At 34.5% G+C, this 21,625-nt stretch overlaps 3 protein-coding genes across 4 annotated transcripts; 2 read left to right on the top strand and 1 right to left on the bottom strand.

Moving 5' to 3' along the window:
• Window positions 1-449: 449 nt before the first annotated feature.
• LOC146941814 (protein SUPPRESSOR OF GENE SILENCING 3-like) lies at window positions 450-4,662 on the top strand. 2 transcript variants are annotated; one of them, XM_085755653.1, is made up of 6 exons: window positions 450-623; window positions 1,134-2,158; window positions 2,272-2,575; window positions 2,721-2,965; window positions 3,718-3,878; window positions 4,178-4,662. In XM_085755653.1, exons 2-6 carry the CDS (start codon window positions 1,145-1,147, stop codon window positions 4,380-4,382), a joined length of 1,929 nt encoding a protein of 642 aa, XP_085611779.1. In that variant the 5' UTR covers window positions 450-623; window positions 1,134-1,144; the 3' UTR covers window positions 4,383-4,662. The 2 variants fall into 2 exon arrangements, with proteins under 2 accessions (XP_085611779.1, XP_085611780.1); XM_085755654.1 differs by lacking the exon at window positions 450-623 and having other exon boundaries at window positions 1,014-2,158.
• Window positions 4,663-6,666: 2,004 nt separating this feature from the next.
• Window positions 6,667-9,879, bottom strand: SLG1 (Tetratricopeptide repeat (TPR)-like superfamily protein). Its single transcript, XM_085755650.1, has one exon. It carries the CDS (start codon window positions 9,484-9,486, stop codon window positions 6,865-6,867), a length of 2,622 nt encoding a protein of 873 aa, XP_085611776.1. The 5' UTR covers window positions 9,487-9,879; the 3' UTR covers window positions 6,667-6,864.
• A 3,929-nt stretch (window positions 9,880-13,808) lies between these two features.
• On the top strand, window positions 13,809-21,249 carry LOC146941812 (Transmembrane CLPTM1 family protein). Its single transcript, XM_085755649.1, has 12 exons — window positions 13,809-14,118; window positions 14,791-14,937; window positions 15,053-15,167; window positions 15,258-15,346; window positions 16,526-16,629; window positions 17,133-17,170; window positions 17,835-18,070; window positions 18,432-18,525; window positions 18,633-18,823; window positions 19,225-19,444; window positions 20,232-20,399; window positions 20,719-21,249. Exons 1-12 carry the CDS (start codon window positions 13,903-13,905, stop codon window positions 20,874-20,876), a joined length of 1,776 nt encoding a protein of 591 aa, XP_085611775.1. The 5' UTR covers window positions 13,809-13,902; the 3' UTR covers window positions 20,877-21,249.
• The last annotated feature ends 376 nt before the right edge of the window (window positions 21,250-21,625 follow it).

Below are 21,625 nucleotides of genomic sequence, written 5' to 3'. Positions count from 1 at the left end.
TGATTGAATTTCTACGTGTTGAAGATTTCTTCTATAGTTTTGTTGCTTAATAGATGGAACACAAGATGTTAGGTGAGTGGAACATTTAAGTTTCATAACTGTTAGAGCAAAAGGAGAATATGTTATTTTTAATCTTATAAGTTAATAACTAAACTTAGCCTTATATGTCATGTTTCCTTATCTTATCATCCAATGACTTCTTGATTAATTTTTTATTGATTGATTAGTTTAGTCAACTCAATTTAGTATAGTATGTTTCCTTGGTCTCGTAAATGTAACTCAGTTGGTAGCTACCAGAGATAATTTGTGCAGGGGTTGAGGTTCGAACCCCGGATTTCACATTTCTCCACACATAATGTGTGTGAATCTGGCCGGGCTATTTGACAAAAAAAAAAAAAGAAACATATGTTTCCTTGTATAAAACATTTCTTATACATGTTTTAGCACATGAAAATCCTACCTGCTCTGCTATAAGACCACAGTCTCATTTTCATGACATTTTGCATGTTGTCCCGAACTTCACGTTTCTCCTCTTGATCACTCTCACTCCTCTTTTCACTCTCGCTTTATACGGAAGCGCGTGGCTCACACTCCTCTTCTCACCCGTGATCAAAGATAGTGTGGTTTGCATGCTTTTTTCCTTCTCTGCTCATAAAATGAAAGAAAAAAATAATAGTTAGAAAACAAGAAATGAAATGAGGTTTTTCTGTTGTGGCTTTTCTTTGTAATATATTTAGTTTGTTTGTTTATTTGGGGTGATTATTTTTTGCATGTTTTGTTTTAACTCTGTTTTGTGTTTTGAACGGTTTTGATGAAGCAGTGTAAAAAGAGAACTAGTTTTTTTTTTTCCTTTTCAGTGTTTGCTTTTTTGGTTTCTTGTTTCTTTTTGTGTTCTGTTCGAGTTTGTAAGAAAGTGTTGATTATGATGCCCTTTTTTTAGTGTGTATATTTGCTTCACTAGGTTTACATTTCTCTATTAAAGTATATCTGTATATGGGTGGATTTGCCTTTTTTGGCTCGTATTGATGAATTAAATTGAATTATATTTTGTGAGACTCCTTCTGTGTTATGATGTTTTAATCACTTAACCTTACGGTTAATGATTGACTGACAAAAGTAATGATCCTGAACAGGGTGCACAAGAATGAGTTCCAGAAGAGGTGGGAGGCCCTTTATTGTGGCCAACAATGATGATTTTTCGTCCAGAGGAAAAGGTGTATCTCAATTTTACCCCAAAACTGAGCAGCTGATTCAAGGTATTGCTGATGTTAACCTAGGCTCGGGACTGGATGATGGGCCATGGGAGACTTACTCAAAGAAATCGAAGAACCGAGGTGAAAGCAGTGCTACCAAACGTTGGGGTCCTGCAGCCCATAGTTCTAATCCTAGAGCATGTGGGAATACAGATATGGCTCCAATGCCAGGGATGCGAAATTACAGTGGTGCTGGAAGAGCTGCTGGAAACCCTCGACGGACACCAAATACTGGTTATATGAGACCTGCTGGTAGAGGCTATGGAAGGCTCCATCCAAGTACAGGTGGATATGGATACAATGGGACTTCTAATCCCATCATTCGTCCTCCTCTAGAGGGTGTCTGCAACCGGAAATCAATGCATGTAAGGGATGAAATTGTACGAGAGGAGTTTGAATTTGAACAGAAGAATGATGATGAAGATGATGATGATGAGGGGGATGACGACTGCGATGATCTGGAAGACACTGATAATGATCTAATGAGTGATGAATATGATTCGGATGCGAGTCAAAAGAGCCATGAGACACGAAAGAAGAGCAAATGGTTCAGAAAATTCTTTGAGTATTTGGATAACATGACTATTGAACAGATAAATGAACCGGAAAGAGAGTGGCATTGTCCAGCTTGTCAAAGTGGTCCTGGTTCTATTGATTGGTACAGTGGCCTGCTTCCCCTGATGAATCATGCTAAGACAAAGGGTTCAAAGAGGGTGAAGGTTCACAGGGAGCTTGCTGTACTTCTTGACGAGGAATTGCGTAGAAGGGGTGGTACCGTAGTTCCAGCTGGGGAATTATTTGGTAAATGGAAAGGTTTAAAAGAAGAAGAGAAAGATCATGAAATAGTTTGGCCTCCAATGGTTATCATTCAGAATACAAAGCTTGAAGAAGATGAAAATAATAAGGTAGAGCTATATTTCTTATTTGCATCAAATGCTGGATGATGAATAAAGTAGCAATATCTTAATTATTACTTTGCTTGATTGTGTTAACTTGAGATTTTGTTATTCTTATTTAGTGGACAGGTATGGGTAATCAAGAGCTTCTTGATTATTTTAGCTCTTATGCTGCTGTGAGAGTGCGACACTCATATGGCCCTAAAGGTCATCGAGGAATGAGTGTTTTGATGTTTGAAGCCTCAGCTAGTGGTTATCTGGAGGCAGAACGTCTGCACAAACATTTTGCTGATCAAGGAACTAATAGAGAAGCTTGGTTTAGCAATCGCCGAAGTTCCAATTTGTTTCTCCCTGGTGGCAATCGACAGCTCTTTGGATACATGGCAGCTAAAGATGACTTGGAGTTTTTCAACAGGCATTGCGAAGGTTCATTCTCTTCAACCATTTTTTCTCTTAATACTTTCGCTATGTGGGTTGTTTCATGTCTACCAGTTGCAGGTTAACCAAGCCAGAATGATGGAAGTAAAGTATATACTGACATGTTCTTGTTTCTTTTTATCTGATTCTGTAGGTAAACCAAGACTCAAGTATGAAATGAAATCATATCAGGAGATGGTTGTACACCAAATCCGTCAAATGAGCGAGGACAACCAGCAACTTCTCTATTTGAAGAACAAGATGGTAAAAGAGAAGAAGCATTCAAAAGCTCTTGAGGAATCCTTTGGTATAGTGACCGAGAAGCTGCGAAAGACAATGGAGGAGAATCGCATTGTGAGGCGGAGAACAAAAATGCAGCATGAAGAAATAAAAGAAGAGGTAACATTGACTTCAGACACATTACTTGTTGCATATTTGGTTTACTTTTTATTACTTAATTTACTCTCAGTATATAATTATTTGTGGACCATCAAGTTGGAGCTTCTGCTTGGCTGTTTTGTTGAAAAGTTTTTGCTGTCATTTATATTTTTGTAGTTCACGGATGGATAAGATAAAAATATTTTTTTGACATTCTCATTTTCTTTTCATATGAGATGATTTTGCCTACAAAAATGTGATTTTTGTGCCCATTAAACTCCTCCATTCTGATCTTTCAAAGTAGACTAGCAAGGAAAATAAGATAGAAATACAGATACTGCCATGAAATGTTTAGTTGTTGCTGCAGTACCTTTTCCTCTATTCTTAATAGTATACAAATCAATGAGCAATAGAACGAGTTGGTCCACCCCATAATGTGTTGGACATTTATCCGGAGGTGTTATTTTGCAGTGCTTTAAATAAAAGCAGAGTCTTAGAAAGATTTGGATTTGGGTTGAGTACTTAAATTTTGTTGTAGAGGTTTGATGCATACTATTGATGAACTGGTTTATTATAAATCAATCAGATAATTTCTGTACCATGTGACCTGGTAATTTCAAATAAGTATCAGAATTCTTGTGTCAATTTCCCCCAGTTGGATGGCGATCCACATTCTACCTTATGGGCTTCGTGTCATAAATTTCATCTAGTTCTTTATATGTTTCTTATTGTTGTTACTTTTTCTCATCATTTTTCCTGTTACTTGATGGAAGATGTATGAACAAGAACAATTCTTCAAGGAACGGATCAGTAGCATCCGCGATAAAAGGAATGCAAAGGAAGAAAATTTTGAGAGGATGCAGCAGGAAGAGCGTGAGAAGGTTAAGAAGTCAAGTATTGGTCCTCCTTCAAATGCCGAGGAACGACGACTCAAGTAAGCAATTTTCTTTCCTTTAGACTATGTTTTCTATTCCATTGGAATATTGATCTCCCTATCCACATCTCAAGCTAGTGCTTGTCAATAAATATTATGAAATTAATATTGTTTAGGTGATTCTAAATATGGTTAAAGGACAAGTTTAAGAAGAAAACCTAATTTCACATGACACTAGTTTTGCTTTGTTTTGAAAAGCTCAACACATGTACAAAATGTTATCGTCAAGCTATGGGGATTGTACTGTAATATTTATATATTTCAATGACTTACAATGAATTTGATCTTTTTGGATGTAGGGTGGAGGGATACCTTAAATTTGTTGAACTTCAAGACAAAGAAATGGAGAACTTTGTTGAAGAAAAGGAGAAACTAAGCCAAGCCCACGAAGAGAGTATTGCTGCTATGAGGAAGAGGCACTGGGAGGAAGAGGAAGAGATGGAGAAGAAGTTTGATGAGGACTTGGCTAAACTCATGGAAAAGTACTCCCCATCTCACCGGTAGAAAAAGTCCAACGGTCTCTTTCAGTGTGGGGTAGCACAGGTGCATGCAACTATAAACACAGGAAGAAAATAGAAAGACAAAATGAATAGTGCTGAAATAATAACTTTTTAAAATTTGAGAATTTGGAACTCAAAATGTTGTTTGTAACTTTGAAGTATTGCTCCTTAGACACTCAATTACGGTATTGTAAGATTTTAATTTGATTGACCTATTTTTACAAATTGCGAGTTGCACTTGTGAGGGAAGTGCAATTGGATTATTAGATGTACGTTTCTCAGCAGCTGGTTTTAATGTTTACAAGTATATTAAATTAACTGCTAATTACTATCGATATCTTTCAAGAAAGTCTAAGTCTGATACAATACCTAAAAGGTGATGTCATCGGACTCATTTGTCAATACGTTTTTGATAGATCAAGTTATGAGAGAATATGGTGGTTAATATTTGAAAGTTACATGCTGCACATATCATTCTTGTGTTTCTTAACATTCTCTCGTAACGATAAACGTTTTTCGTTTAATAAAGAGTCATATAAAACTTTTCTATTGAGGGTTCATTTGGTCAACCAAAATTTGGTGGTTACCATCTGAATGTGATATATATAGTTGGATAAAGATATGATAGTACCAAAACAAGATACCATAGGATAGAATCAAAATAAACATTATATTATCATGGTTTTGATGCATACTCCCTCTGGTCACATTTATAAGCAAAAAAACAAATTTTTAGTACATCCAATAATTAATGTATTTAACCCATAAATGTGACCGGATACATTGATTATTCAATGTACCTAAAAAGTCATTTTTTGCTTATAAATGTGACCGGAGGGAGTACATACATAATAACAAACAAACTAACATTATTTATCTTGTCACATGTGTTTGGTACACTCTTGATAATGACATGATATAACATAAGTGTTTTATTTAAGGAAAACGTTAACATGTGACTTTAAAACATATGTTAAGGTACCAAAGATATAAATTGTGACAATTTAATTCACAAAAGATTGGAATTTTTTTTCTTCAATAAATACTTATTTTATTATGGAAACCTTATCATGTGCCCCAATGACGCATGTTAGCATGACCCTTTATTTAAATGACAAAAACGTCGTTGTGAAACAATAACACAAATTTTCACTAACAATCCAACCATATCAAAAAGTACAAATGAAAAGAATAAAAAGAGAAAAAATGTAATGTATCATATGTAGATTTGCGACACTTGAAAACGCGAGACAGTTGAAGAGTAAAATGTTGCAGACAAAAGTTGGAGCACGAGAGCAAGAGATTGAAAACAAGGTTGAAATGCGAGAGCGAGATGCTACACGAGCGGGATAATTTAGTTTCATAATGGTTAATGCATAACGAGAATATGTTATTTTTAATCTTTTCAGGTTATTAACCTAAGCTTAAGATTGGAATTTTTTTCTAAAAAAATAATTATTTTTTTATCGAAACCTTATCATGTGCCCTTAGGGGCACATGTTAGCACGTCACTTTATTTAAATGACAAAATTGTCCTTCTGAAACAATAACACATTTTTTTCCTAATAATCCAATCATATCAAAATTGTCCTTGTGAAACAATAACACATTTTTTTCCTAACAATCCAATCATATCAAAAAGTAAAAGATGAAAAGAATAAAAAGAGAAAAAAAAAAATTTAATGTATCATATATATGGAGATGTGCCACGGTTTAAGACGCAAGACATTTGAAGAGCGAAATGTTACAGACAAAAGGGATAGCACTTGTGTACCATTACCATTGTCCAATTAGAATGTGCCATGTGGCACACCCTTTAAAAAAATATATCAAATAAAGCATTTATAAAGTAACATTGGTAGGTGGCACACTCTAATTGGCCAATGGTATATACCATTGGTACCTTAATGGTACACAAGTGGAATCCAGTTTGATAATGGTTAGTGCATAACGAGCATATATTATTTTGGGTCTTGTTAACAAGTGCCCTAAGAACATTGTTTAAGGAACCCATAAAAAGAAATTATGCCTTGAAAATATAAGTCAAACACTTGTTGAAGTTATAACCGTACAATTTCCAATACAAAAGTTACTACTTTTAGATGCTTAAACAATACCCTTAGGGCACTAATCTTTTCAGATTACTAACCCAACTATGTACCTATGCTTAAGATAGAAATTACAAAGAGCGAGTTTGATGGGATTAGAAATGTGATTAGTATATATCAGTGCAACAAATAGTAGATGAATATGATATGATAACATTATTATATCATATCTCCTTAAAATGATTGTAAGTAATTTATTTTTTATTGATTAGTTTAGTCAACTCGATTTATTAAGATGTGTTCTATACAAGTATTTCTCATACTAAAAAATCTTGTTGGGTTGGTTAACAAATACATGATTTCCTTGATCTTTCAAAAAAAATAAAAAATACATGATTTCTCTTGAGACACCAGGAATGCCATAATGTACAGAATGGGCTAAAATTCCACCGGTTCCTTTACTTGTTGATCTAATGTACACAGTGTACTATAAATCAAATTTCTTTGTGGATGGGAACAATCTCCAACTACAAAAATGTTACTTGTCCTCTCAACTTCGATCCAGCTGCATCCTGCTGGTTTTTTCAAATCTTTGTTCCTCATCATCTTTCTAACCTCCATTACCCCATCCCATCTATCATCTGCAGCATACAAATTTGATAATACAATGTAGTTTCCAATATCATTAGCTTCAATTTTGAAAAGTTTGTCTGCTACAATACGACCCAATTCCACCTCATGATAAGTTTTGCAGGCACCAAGCAATGTCCCCCAAATATTTGCATTAGCTTCAATTGGCATCTTGGTCACAAAAGAATATGCTTCACTAACGTGTCCACCTCGAGCGAGGAGGTCCACCACACAAGCAAACTGTTCAATAGTTGGTTTCATACCATGGATTTTCTCTATTGAATCAAATATCTTCAGTCCTTCATCTATGCGGCCAGCGTGACTGCAAGCAGATAATATGGAAGTAAATATAACATGATCTGGCTTGATTCCCATATTGAGCATACTAGAAAAAGTCCCAAGTGCTTTTTCACTCATGCCATGCATAGCATACCCACCAATCATAGCAGTAAACATAACCAGATCTTTATCAGCACTTGATTGAAATATCTTATATGCATAGCCTATGATGCCACATTTTGCATAAGCATCTAAGAGGGTTCCTTTAAGATGAAGATCCTCAAAACTAGACCGAATAATGTATCCATGACACTGGCGCAGTAAGTGAACTGACGCCATTTGTGTGCATACTGGAATGAGGCTCATGATAGTCACAACATCAGGCTTCATCCCTTGAGTTTGTAACTTTAAGAACGATTCAAGAGCCTGCTCAGGACAATCATTTTCGGCATATACTCGAACCATTAGATTCCATGTGGTAAGGTCCGTCTCCGACATCCCACTAAATATCATATTTGCATCATAATGTGATCCTAAACCCACATAACCTGATATCAGTGAATTGCATGTGACCAGATTCCTTTTTTCTGACAGATTCTGAAACATTTTATTTGCATACTCAATGTTACCACATTTGGAATATGCATCAAGTATTGCATTCCCAACAGTTGGCGCAGTAGCACTTAATAAAGATCCACTCCTAATTGAATAGCCGTGTATTTCTCTCACCTTTTTTACTCTCAAAAGAGAAGCAGAAAAATGGATTATGGTCAATATTGTAACGGAGTCGGGTCTAATATCTAGTTTAAGCATCACATGTAACAGGGTGACAAATCTTGAATGATGCCTCTTCTCTCCAAAGGCATCCAAAATAGAATTCCATGAAATCAAATCTTTTCTAGATATCATAGAAAATGTGTGATATGCTTCTTCTATATAGCCACATTTTGCATAGAAACTAACTAAAGCATTTCCAACAGAAGTGTCTTCAAAAAGAAAAGGATGTCTCAAAATATACGCATGGACTTGTTTCCCTGCCTGCAAGTTGTCCAATTGTGCACATGCTGGAAGTATGCTGACCATGGTCACAGAATCTAACAATAACATTTCTAGAGACACTAAATTTCCAAATACGTGCAATGATTTTAACCATTCACCATTCAATGCGTATCCTGCAATAATTGCATTCCAAGAGACCAAATCCCTTGTGTCCATTGCCCAAAACAAAGATTCGGCTTCTTTTGTCCGTCCAACTTTTAAGTAGAAGCTCACCAAAGCGTTACATACAGAAACATCAGCTGACAATTCAGGCCACTGCAGCACATAAGAGTGGATTTGCCTTCCAAAACGGTAGGCAATATTCTCGTCAAATGAAGCACAAACCGGCAGGATATTGGCTACTGTTGCATAATTTGGCTTTACAGGTCCTTTCATCATCGAACTAAATAAGGAGAACGCTTCTTTTAACAACCCATTCTCAGCAAGGCCTGCGATCATTGCATTCCATGAAACAACATCTTTGTGAATAATGCTATCAAAGACAGCATATGCATCACAAGCCACAAGTCCACACTTAGCATACATCGACACCAAAGCATTTCCAGCAAATGTGTCCATTTCAAAACCAGATTTGATAACATAACCGTGCATACTCTTTCCACCGTTCAGATTCCCTGAACGAGCACAAACAGGAAGAACAGTAGCAACGGTAACAGAACTAGGCGTAACCTCTCCACTCGAATGCATCGCCCTAAACACCCTCATCACATCAGCATCATTTTTACCAGACCTCGAATACCCAGACAAAACAATGTTCCAAATAACCGGATCACAGTGACCAAACTGATCAAACAGCTTATGACAATCGTCAAGCATGCCACATTTAGCATACATGTTAAGCAATGCTTTACCAGTAACATGGCAAGAAACATGACCTTGCTTAACAACATAACTATGCAAACATTTTCCCAAGTTGGAAGCCAAAAGGGCGGAACAAGACTTGAAAATCGCAGCAAGGACTTCGTGATCTGGTTTAAAAGCTGCATTGTCCTTCAAACAATGATGGAAAAAGGAAAGAGCTTCATTGTGCCTAGAATCCACACATAAACTCCTAATGGTTGAGGCCCATGTCTTGAAATTGCGTTGAAGCATACCCACGAGGATTTACCAATGGGACTTCAATGTTATACTGCCAATTGAAAACAGAACACATGGAATGCTACAAAAAGCTTCAGAACTTGGGCTTTCCGTTTCTTCGTTCCTCTGAGGCATTTTCACAAACAGTGGATGTGCTAAATGAAAACGACCAAGTGATAAATTTCAATGTACTGGTTAAAACTGGTTGAATGGGAAAACGGGGAGACGCTGGCGGCGGTTGAGGTTGATATTTGTATTCGCCACCGTGTGCCCCGCCGTGAATTACACGGTTTCTTCACCGGGAAAGTGACGAGCGGTGGCACTGCCGGGAATAGACAGTCTTTTAAGAAATGAAGTAGGAGCATATTTAAACGTCTATAGTGCGCTTAATGTAATGAGAAATTCTTGCGTAGGAACGAACCTAACATATCATTCTTACAAACAACAAATTAAAACATGACACCTCATTGTTTTATTTTAAAATAATTTGGAAATAATTTAAGTAAATAACTGCTCCTCCTCTCTCTCAACCATTATTTGCAGTTAGTATTCACCACCACCAATCATGGTTAAAAGAAAAAAAAATGACGTGTCATGTTTTAATTTGTTGTTTGTAAGAATGATAGTTAGGTTTGTTCTTACAGAAGAATTTCTATAATGTAATCTTCCATTGAAAATTCATAAAAGGTGATCTATATTTAATTACAATTTTTAGCCCTCGTTTAATTCATATATGATTTTGGTCCATAATTTTCTACCCACTCTCTTTTCTTTACTAGGGTCAGCTAAGTTGTTCTCTAATAAGTAATAACACAAATTGAGTATTTAAAAATGTAAATAAAACATAAGTCTTGACTTTAAAAAATAAATTTTAAATTTGAATATACAATTTTCAAAATTATTTTTTTTGTCGAAAAAAAATTACGCTTCTATTTTGACGTTTTAAAGGAAAAAAAATTAACATTTGTTCTTTATAGCCTAAGTTTAGTTAAACATAGATGATCCAAAGTTAGAGGATCCTTTTAAAAAGGTATTTATTTACTTACTAAGAACTCGACTAAGATTTCATAATGACTTTGGTTTGAATTCTATTGTGGAAGATGTGAGAAATTTATTGGTGGATAATATCGATCGTGTGAAGTTTCACTTTACCAATGTACAACATATATGTGTATGATCATTTGAGTCACGTTTTAAGAGTGAGATTCAAACTCATTTAGTATATAATACATCAACACTTCATCTGGTTTCTAATGTAGATTCTTGCATTTGTTACAAAGTTAAAAAAAAAAAAAAATTAACTTGTAGAAATAAAACGTCCCCAGAAAAAATTGCTTCTATTTACCCATGATTTTATTCCCAAGAAGGTGAGTGAGAATAATAGATTTCCATGTAGATAGGAATAAAATTAAAATAACCATCTATAATAGTCACTCTTACAAACACTTCTAACGAAGGTAATAACTACTAACCAAACACAATTTTTAAAAAAAATACCTAGCAATAAGATGCTCATTAGTAATTTTCAAGAAAATTATTCCTACAATTATATTCTCAACCGTGTGACAAACACCTCTTAAAGACCGAAACATCATTTTTGTTTTTATCTTATAAAAAAGAAACCATTGTACAAACAAACGCCCCTTAAAGTTTTTGATGTTTCTCTCGATTTTATTCGTTAGGAGTATCTTCTAAGGTGATGTCATGGGTGTTTCTTTCGCTAGGATTTAATATTTTTTCATAAACGTGTGTTTTTATTTTATTATAGATAAAAAAAGTTCCTATTAAACTAGATAGAAAAAATTCAAATCCTAATTTAGCTAAAAAACAGGCATAATTTTCAAGTATATTCGTTGTTAAACAATGATTTTTATATTTTATACACTACTAATAAAGGGAATACAATTTTATTGTTTTTCTTACAAAAATTTTATTGTTGTGTAGCCTATTTTTTAATATACGTAAATTACTCTCAAATTATTTTACTTTTAAATTCATTAATTATTATTAAGTTGATGTAAACATGTTTGTCTTTGTATCCTTAACATTTCAATTAATTTTCAAATTTAAATATAAATCTACACCAATTTAAGGATTTTTTTTTTTTGAAGAGTACACCAATTTAAGGATGTCGTCTGATTCTTTTGAAATTTGTCTTACCCTCTGTGCCGTCTGATTTTTTTTAGTGGGCTATGGTGAGGGGACTTCAGGCCCACTAGAACTCTACTCTCATGTTCTCACTTCTTTTCTCACTTTTCAGTTCACCACCGTCTCAATCTATCGCAGCCCTCTATCGATGTTGTCGTTTGTCTCTCGTTGGTTTTGCTCTCCTCGGTCAATTTCTCTTCCCATATCTCTTCTCCCTCATTTGTGTATCTAACATAACCCTAAAATCTTGTCGACACTTTACGATTTTGTTCAAATCTATGGAATTGATATGCATTATAGCAATTACATGATTGTATTTCAATTTTATGTGATCAATTTTATGGTATTCCCTCTTTTGGCATAAACCCTAATTCTTAATATTTGGTGAAGCTTGTTATATGAATTTTAGGGTTCTATGTCAATTTTATTTGAAGTTTAAAATTTAATTCTATATGTGTTTAGTTGATACTATATGATTTTTTCAATTCTCTGTTTCATTCTTGTATGTTGTTAGTTCCTGGTTGAGTTTTGTAATGTTATTTGATTATGTTATTTGTTTAAATGTTTGGGAATTTCTCTTTATTATAGTATGAAGCCTATGGATATGGATGTAAATGGAGAAGGTCAAGATGAAAGTGTTGTGACATTTGAGAATAACGATACTCATAGGAAAACAATGTCAGAAGTTTGGAATTTTTTGAAAAGATCGGTAAAGATCTAGATAGCATAGAAAAGTCTGCATGCAATTTTTGCAAAAAATATTTTGCTATCGGAAAAAACCCTAAGGTCTGGGAATAATTATGGTACTTCACATCTCATTCGTCATGTTTGTTGTTGCAAATCTATCTTGTCAAACCTGAATAGTCTTGAAAATATGTTTAGCATGACCGAAATCAACCATAAAACTCATCGTAGTTTGTTTGCAGAAGCTATTGTTGCTCGTGATCTCCCTTTTAGTTTTGTTGAGTACGATAAAATTTGAGTGTGGGTGAATTACTTGAATCCTGATGCTGAAATGGTCTGCAGGAATACCAAAGTTTCAAATATTGAAAAAATATATTGTAGGGAAAAGGATCAAACTTAAGGAAATCATGGGGTAAGATTTCGAATAGAATTTGCCTAACTTCGGATCTTTGAACAAAGTTTACAAGTGAAGGATATATATGTTTAACCGCTCATTTTGTAGATAAAAACTGGAAGTTAGCAAGTTGTGCTATGAACTTTTGTAGAATGAGACCCCACACTGACATTGAATTGGAAGCAACTTTGTTTGATTGCCTAAAACAATGGGGAATAGATAAGAAGATATTTTCTACAACCTTGGATAATGCTTCAGCAAATGATAACATGTAGGAACACTTGAAAAATCATCTTCACGTACATAGTAATTTAATGGGTGATGGTGAGTTTTTTCATGTCCGATGTTATGCCTAAAACAATGTCCGATGTTATGCGCATGTACAGAGTAACATGTACTATTTGTATTGACATTCAAACATGCACTATAGTCTGTACATTTTTCACTGCACCAACGTTGTAAATTATAAGTAATGTTTTTTATTTATTTTTCTTTTTATAAAAATTTAATCTATACTATACACAATACATAATCTATACTATATATAAAGAGAATAGAGGATTTTGAGTTGGCTTTTTTGTTATTTCAATTATATCCTTAAACAAATTTCTTATAATAATGTTATATTATTAAAAAAAAGAAGATGTTTTGTTATATTTGTTATATTATTGTTGTAATTGAAAAAGATAAATATGATTTGTTGAATTTGTTACATTTGAAGGTCGCAAATATCAACACGTAGAATTTTAATCTATATCGTAAATTTTACATGAAATATCGTTTGTAGTTTACACACTAAATTTCAATAAAATATCGTTGATCTAAAAATACGTGAATGTGTTATGTTTAACCAGCCGACTTAAATTGGTGATATGATATGATGTTGTACGTATTTTGCAATTTCTGATATTAAAAAAGAGATTATCTTTAAAATCCAACTGTTTATTAAATTACTATATATAGGCGAATCATAGGTAAGGGCTGAGAAAAAAGATCCTCTACGGTTGAAAAAGAAGTTGTAGGCTGCAGGAGATCTTAATCGGTGGAACGTTGCGTGGCCTCTTTAACAAAATTCCTTTTCTTACTCACCAGGCCACTAGCATCGCAATTCACAACCAAACTTCTTTTCTTTATTAATACTATCACCTTACACACACATCACAACACCGTCTCAGCTTCCATCGCCGTTTCAAATCTTCGATTCCATGGCGCCGCCAACGGCAGTAGTTGAAGGCGGAGACGCTGATGCAGCACCGCAAGGTAGACAACAAGCTGGTGGTGGATTTAGCTTTACCGGAATCATTCGTATGGTTGTTTTCTGGTATTTCGCTTCTAAATTCTTCTCTCCTGCCTCCAAAAAATCACCTAACAATGAACCTGCTGTTCTCATCTCCAACCTCTTCCATAAAGCACAACCTATGGTACACACTCTCGTCCATTCTATCATCGATCTTTCTTCAATTACTCTATTTAATTCAGATTTCGATTCATTCAGTTAGGTTTTATATATTAAGTGTACCAGCTTTGTTATTCACTCTGTTAATTCTGTTGATGGTATTATACTTTTAGGTTACTTAATTGTTTTAAATTTTCATGTTATTTATGATACTAGTTTTGTTCACGGAAGTAACAGTGAAAATAAGTAGGTTTTAAATCACGATCATGCTATTGAAGAGAATTATAGTTAAGTGAAGTTGACGTGGTTTTGATTGTGGAGCAGTCCTAGAAACAAAAAAAAATTGGTGTATGTCCTGACTTTGACAGAATCATGGTGAGCTAAGCCACCGTAATTTTGCAAAAGTTACCCTTTTAAGAACAAAATCACAGTGACCGTGACACTGTGATTTCGTCCAACCCACCGTGATCAAACATGCACTTGATGTTCGCGACCCTTTATCGCAGTTCAGGTTCTTTTTTTAAACCATGATTGCATAAATGTGTGATTATTACGTGCCTGGAGTTTTTCATTTAGGAAAAGGATATAGAGAAAATAACTAGTCTGCAGTTGGTTCAAACTGCAATAACTGTCCTTGTTTGGGTTGTTTCTTGTTTTCTAACCTAGTTGGGTTGGTTTTGAATGACGTTTTATTCAGGATATGTGGGTTTATCTTACCGAGAATGACAAGTTCAACGAATTTGGTAATGAAAGTGCTCTTGTATGGCACGAAACCAATATTCCGTATGCCGTATGGGGACCTGAGAGTACCAGGACTCTTACTTTGAACTATCCCCCGACTGAGGTATGACTCTCTGAAATTGCTACTGCTACTTATGTGTGGTTTATTTACATACAACTCGGACTTAATAGTAGTTCTTTTGAAATTGAATTTTATGGTTACAATATTCTTTCTACAGTCCTTGAAGCACAATGGGAGTTTATATGCTCATGTTTTCTTTGCACAATCTGGATATTCGCCTGACCCTAGTGATCCAGAATACCAGCCTCAAGCAGCATTTGGAAGGACACATCGTATGTTTATTACTTGTTACTAAGTAATGCTAAATATATTTAACTTAAGGAAAGTGGTTTACTAAATGCCTCTCTTTTTATGGGCTTCAGCTGTTGTGATATACAAGCCAAAGTCTAAAGCAGATAAAAGGAAGAGTCTGTTGGGAGCTGATTCAAGTGAGGGTCAAGTGACACCCGAGGTTTGTTATTTACTCAAATAATTTTATAATCAGCTTTATAAGATTTTTTTGATGATGTTACTTTGGATTGAGTTCAAGGTATTTCTTGTTGAGTTTTTACGTAATAGATTTATTGTATTATATTTTGTACAATCTCTAGGTCAACAGCAACATCCAAAATATTTTACCATGATCGCGTCATTATTCATTAATATCATCCAGTGATAGACTGTTTAAATCCAATCCTTAATATTTATGCCTATAGTTATTGCTAGTCTTCATTTATCGATAACTACCAAACTATCTTTCATCTCATTTACACTCCTAACATGTGATTTTACACATGGAAAAATCACCTAAGCCATGAGTATCATATCGCATTTTATACAATAACTACTTCCTTGGCTCTTTCTTTCTTTCGTAATCCTGTCTTGATACTTTCATAGAAACATATGTTTTGATCCTGGAAGACGGAAGGTCACATTGTGACCTTTAGTCTTCCAGGATGATAACTCGATTTGAACATTTTCTCGTAGCTTGAATGCCAGGAAGATCTTTCAAAGCACTTTCTTAAGCTTCCCTCTTGCAAATTTGTCCTCTACGCAAGCTCGCAATACAGTGATATGACCATATGTGGGACAGATAACATCTTGTTTCTTGAGGAAGTGTTATTTTTTTCTTTTCTTTTTTCATTTATAAAGATAGATACTTGTTGAGAACAGCGAAACTTGGACACATGCTTATAAATAACAAAGGCCCTCGTAGGCCATCTCATCGAGGATGTATATGCTAGAAAATTTGTGGGAGGTTGGCAATTCAATTAATTCAAAATGGAATTTTTTCTGCCCCTTTCCCCCTCATTTGGCCTTTAAACAGAGGATATGGTATAGTAATTCTATTCATCATGCTCAAATCAGCATTTAAAAGTTTCGATAATATTGAGATATGGTTCGGTAATCTCATTCCTACTTCCTAAGGTCCCAGAAGAGGTACCCCTAGATCTAATCATTATGCTATGACTAGGTATGTGTGCAGGGAACTACTCGTACCAGTCCATATATTTTCTTAATATTGTATATCTATGTCACTGTTGTTGCTGTTAAATTATGTCTGTATCAATAACGTTCTCATCTGCTAAATGTGTGAGGTGGTTACTTGTTTAACTGTGGTCTCTGAATTTATCTCTTTTGGTTGTGTCAGGTCATTGATGATATTGAAGATGATTCTAAAGACGAAGGTCCTGTGGAGTGGCGTGCATATTGGAAACCAAATATAACGATTAACTTGATTGCTGACTTCACTCAGTATGTTTCTTGGAAATCATTATTTTTTGGTGCATTATTTTTATGTACATGCTCTGGTTTTTAGCCGGTCATAATTTCCCTTCAAAGTTAATAACTGCTAATTTGTGTAAAAATCTAATACCAGTGGTAAAAGAGATTGTTGGATAAATTGGCCTTCTTTTAAGTGGAATTACTTTTATCTGAAGTTTTGCCGTAAGAGAGATGGTTGAAAATTTGAAATAGTTAGCAACCTTGTTCAGAATGAAAATTCAATTTTTTTTTTCCTCCCTTTCTCTTCCCTTTAGTTTTGCAGTGAACCTGGCTGTAAACCTGAACTTTGTATAATTTATTGTGGATCTGTGGAAGATTTATTTTGTTAACTGTGGTTGAGATTCTCACATTAGATGTGATATGGCTTGAAAAACATTTAAAATAATCTAAATCTGTATGTTGCCAACCCAGTTATTGAATGGATATTCTTTCTAACCTTGCTAATTGTTATTTTAAACTTTTCCTGTTTGCAGGTACCCAAATACAGGCATACCACCTAACATCGCTCCATGTATCCTTGCCATTAACATTGTTTGCCATTCGTCATTTTCTTTTGTTACCCTTTCCATTTTAGTTTATTGGCATTGATTACAGGATACCATGTGTAGCCTTAAAATAATATGGTTATTAGGTTTTTATGTTGTGTCTAACTCATCCTTACAAAACCGATTTGTAAGGTGAGGAGTGTTACTCTTTATAAACTTTTTCATGTTTTTATCAATTTTCAATGTGGTACTTGGGTTTTTTCTAATACATCCCCTCACGCCAACACTATTGGGTTTGGTGCATGTATAATTTGGTAGGTGGCCCAGATCAATAAGCTCTAATACCATATTAGGTATTCATATTGGTCTGATTCATTCTTAGAAAACCAGCTTGTAAGGTAGGAGTGCCACTCTTTATTAAACTCTTTTTAGGTCTTATATATTTTCAATGTGGGACTTTTTCCCAATATTGATGGTCATCCTATGCAACCAAATATTGAGAAAATGAGAACGTGTCTAGCCCTGACATATTCCTTGATTGTGCAACTCAGTGATGTATTTTTTTTTTTTCCTACTGTTTGAATTTCAAGTTCATTTTTTAACCATACGATATGTTGACACTGATTCACTGCCTTATTCATGCAAGTTAGCTAATCATATATATCAGTTTCCTTAACTTTTGGTGACCAGACTTGAACATTGATCCTATCACTGGGAACTACTATCCAACTATTTTCTTCAATGAATTCTGGTTACTGCGGGATAAGTTGATAGCTTTGAATGAGACAGTAACTGAACTCACACTTAATCTGGAAGTTGGTCCCATTAGCATGACGAAATGGCAATTATTCATGCAAATTGACCAGTCCTTCCAGATTCACCGTAGTTACGGAAGCATGCTTGATGGCGAGGCTGATGAACTTAAGGTCTGTTGTTCTCTAAAACTTGTAAAGTACCGCCTTGTCCTTATATCAAAAGATTTTTTCACAAAAAACTAATAATTATGCAAGTTCTTCAGGAAAAAAAAGCAAAAACCTGAACATAAGATTTTCTTGTGTTTGATCTCAAAAGGTAAAAAGAATAAATAATGAAAAAACCGTCTATTTTTTCGAAGATTGATTTTATTTTTTGGGCAAACAAACAGGCCTTAATACTCTAAAAGATTTTAATATGGATTTTCAAAATATAAGAATCTCATGTTTTTTGTGCAGAGTCTATGTATCAAATAATAGATGGCTTTTATTTTTCTAATTGTCTGACGATTTGGTGTATTTATGATTGTATCAGAGGGTATTCTTGGAAGGAAATCCTTACCTCCTCGGTATTACCATGATTGTGTCTCTTCTTCATTCAGTATTTGACTTTTTGGCTTTCAAGAATGGTAAGTTATTTTGCATTACAATCTTTAGGTCAATAGCTTAAACCCAAAAATTGTTATCAATATGGTTAGAGGATAGATTATAATCTAGCGATTTTCTTTCTGCACAGACATCCAATTTTGGAACAAAAATAAGTCTATGGAAGGACTCTCTGCAAAGACTGTTGTTGTGAGCTTTATTTGTCAGCTTATCATCTTCCTTTATCTGCTTGACAACGACACCTCTTGGATGATTCTTCTAAGCTCTGGAGTTGGTTTGGTTATTGAGTTCTGGAAAATTGGAAAAGCCATGCACATAGAGGTATTATTTGTGATCTTCTAGCTTTGTTCAAGAGAGTGCCTTTTGAATTTTTTATATAGCAAGTAATATAGTTTCTGAGACAATTATTGCTATTACTGAGATTGCCGGCTTTTCCCCCTTTACCATCATGTATAGCATACCTGTATCGTGTGTACAAAATAGTTTGCTGAGACCTTTCATATTTACTGATTTTGTAACCATGTATGGAGAATATTTTCTAGGGCCTTCCTTTTCAAATTACTGTTTAATCGTTTCTCTGAGTGAGGCAGATGTTCCTTTCTAGCTTTGTCTACTTCCAAAAATTCAATATTCCTTAATTATTTTTATTTGAAATCCTTTCTAGCTTTGTCTACTTCCACAATTTCTATGTTCCTTAATTATTTTTATTTGAAATCTGCCAGATTGATAGGACAGGGAGGATACCTATGTTGAGGTTCCGCGATCGAGAGTCATATGCAGGGAACAAGACAAAAGAGTATGATGATATTGCAATGAAGTATTTAACCTATGTTCTATTTCTCCTTGCTGCTGGCTTTGCCGTTTACTCACTAAAGTACGAGCGCCACAAGAGCTGGTATTCTTGGATTCTGTCTTCACTCACAAGTTGTGTATACATGTTTGGTAAGCACCCTTCTAAATTGGTTAAGTTATCTCGTGTTTTGGAGTGACACTATCATTTATGACTGTGGCTAATTACTATTAAACCAAGTTAACAGAAATGCTAAGACTGTTATAAATTTGGCATGCTTTAAGTTCCTAGTTGTAGTAGCAGCTCATGTGTCCTGAGTAAGATTGTCCTGAACCAGGATGAAACTTTTTTGCCATGGATTTGAATTACAAGGGCTGCTATTGTAGCCGAGACTAAAAAGTAAAATTTGAGTTAAACCTCCTTATTGCAAAAAGCTTTTATAAATTGTTTAAATAAAAGATGGGGATTTTTTACTTTTTTCTTCGACCCCCTAGTGTTAGCATGTGTATTTCCTTTCATAGGAGAAGTAAATTAGAAAAAATGTCGGAAATTTGCTTACTTGTGTTTTTTTTTGTGCTGTCTATGGACAAAGATAGAATAAAAACAAAATTCACCTCTATTAAATCCACAGCCCACACAATTTTTTTCGAAAGAACAGTCCACACTATTTGTATTTGGTCCTTCCCTTGACAACATTGTTATTTTATTTATTTTTTTTATATAAAAAAGTATTTAATGTCTTCTAAGTTCTTATCTTTTTTTTTTTTCTCCATTTCTGCTTATGAAAAAAAAAAAAAAAGCTTTTTTCTCCATTTCTACTTATGGAAAAAAATACTTTCATGATGGCATATTCGACCGATTTTAACACAAATGTTATTGATCTTGAAGTTTCTAGTTTGGTAAACTTTGTGTTCATACTCTATTGGAAAACCTTTGCAGGCTTTATTATGATGTGCCCTCAACTGTTCATCAACTACAAGCTGAAATCTGTTGCTCACTTACCATGGAGGCAGATGACTTACAAGTTTCTCAACACCATTATTGATGATCTTTTTGCCTTCGTCATTAAAATGCCAACACTACATCGACTTTCTGTCTTCCGTGATGGTAAGTTTGTTACCATGACTCTCTTTGTTATTTGCAGGTTGCAATTGCTTCAGATACTAGACATAACCTCATTTTAACTTTAATATGCCTGTGTTGTTGCAATGCTGCATTTTCTTCTTTTTCTTCCCCCTCTTCTCCTCTTGACATAAGAGGCTAAAGACCTGATTGGGGGAGGCGGAAGGGGGTGGGAGTTAACTGTAGTAGAATTACTATGGGATAGAACTTCGGGTCAAGTACTTCCTGACGATATATGACATTTGAGTTTGTCTTTCTTCATCAGTCAATCATTGACTTGATTTCTTTTTTCCTTTCCTTGCAGATCTTATCTTCCTTATATATGTATACCAAAGGTGGATTTATCCAGTTGACAAGAAGCGTGTTAATGAATTTGGATTTGGAGGTGAGGATGATCAGCCTCCGGCTGTGGATTCTGCAGAGACTGTTGCTGCTAAGGAAGAAGAGAAGAAAACTAACTGATTTGTTTTTTTCTCAAGCACTTGAGGGAGTTGATACTAAATATTCTAGAATCCAGCAGGGATTAGTTTATGTTTACTCCCCCTTTGGGCATACATTTGCTCTTAAGATTTTTGTTTGAAGCAATCTTGGCCCTTGCCTCCTGGAAGTTTTTCCAGGACATAAGGATGAAGGGTGTGGTATCTGACTACTGCACGGCAGATTGTGATGGTCATGAGGCTTGTTAGAAGAATGCCTTCTCCCTACTTTTTTTTGTTATCAAATATTTATGTCTTATTTTTGGGATAGGTAATTTTTTCATGTATTTTCTTTTCCCTTTCATAATGTATTTTTGACCAAGCTATCCTTAACCTTAAATTATTATAGTTTTTTGTAATTTCTGTTCAACTTTTTTAACATTTCAGATTAAACTAATTTTTAACACTTAATGTTTTTTTTTTTTAAGAAATTAGGCGATCAATGTGATTTGTGACTAGTTTGAAATAACCAGTCATATACTACCGTTGTTTAAACTTATAAGCACATGTTGATAATTTTACACATTAAGAAGATTAGGTAGTGTAATGGATGTCTATTTTGCCATCTTGCAATTATTCAGGAGTTTCTCAAATCTCTTCCAAGATTATTTAGGATTTTCTCAAATCTATACAAAATTATGGGGGAGCATCCAGAACGGTGCAGGTTAGCAATGGTAGAGGTCTAAAATTGCATTTGTTAAAAATAAAGTTTATGGTTAAGTTGGAAAATGAAAC

Source organism: Medicago sativa, chromosome 3 (assembly GCF_051527215.1).
Source record: "Medicago sativa cultivar Bolivia chromosome 3, Bolivia_mono, whole genome shotgun sequence".
NCBI lineage: Eukaryota > Viridiplantae > Streptophyta > Magnoliopsida > Fabales > Fabaceae > Medicago > Medicago sativa.
Note: the sequence above shows the minus strand (reverse complement) of the source record. Positions and strands in the feature narration are given on the sequence as shown.

Bases quoted from the DNA above. Each gene is read 5' to 3' on its own strand.
- SLG1 (XM_085755650.1), bottom strand. From the start codon at position 9,486: ATGCTTCAACGCAATTTCAAGACATGGGCCTCAACCATTAGGAGTTTA.
- LOC146941814 (XM_085755653.1), top strand. From the start codon at position 1,145: ATGAGTTCCAGAAGAGGTGGGAGGCCCTTTATTGTGGCCAACAATGAT. The intron at 2,159-2,271 runs GTAGAGCTATAT...ATTCTTATTTAG, and splicing joins AAGAAGATGAAAATAATAAG to TGGACAGGTATGGGTAATCA. The intron at 2,576-2,720 runs GTTCATTCTCTT...CTGATTCTGTAG, and splicing joins TTTCAACAGGCATTGCGAAG to GTAAACCAAGACTCAAGTAT.
- LOC146941812 (XM_085755649.1), top strand. From the start codon at position 13,903: ATGGCGCCGCCAACGGCAGTAGTTGAAGGCGGAGACGCTGATGCAGCA. The intron at 15,168-15,257 runs GTATGTTTATTA...TATGGGCTTCAG, and splicing joins AGCATTTGGAAGGACACATC to CTGTTGTGATATACAAGCCA. The intron at 19,445-20,231 runs GTAAGCACCCTT...AAACCTTTGCAG, and splicing joins AAGTTGTGTATACATGTTTG to GCTTTATTATGATGTGCCCT.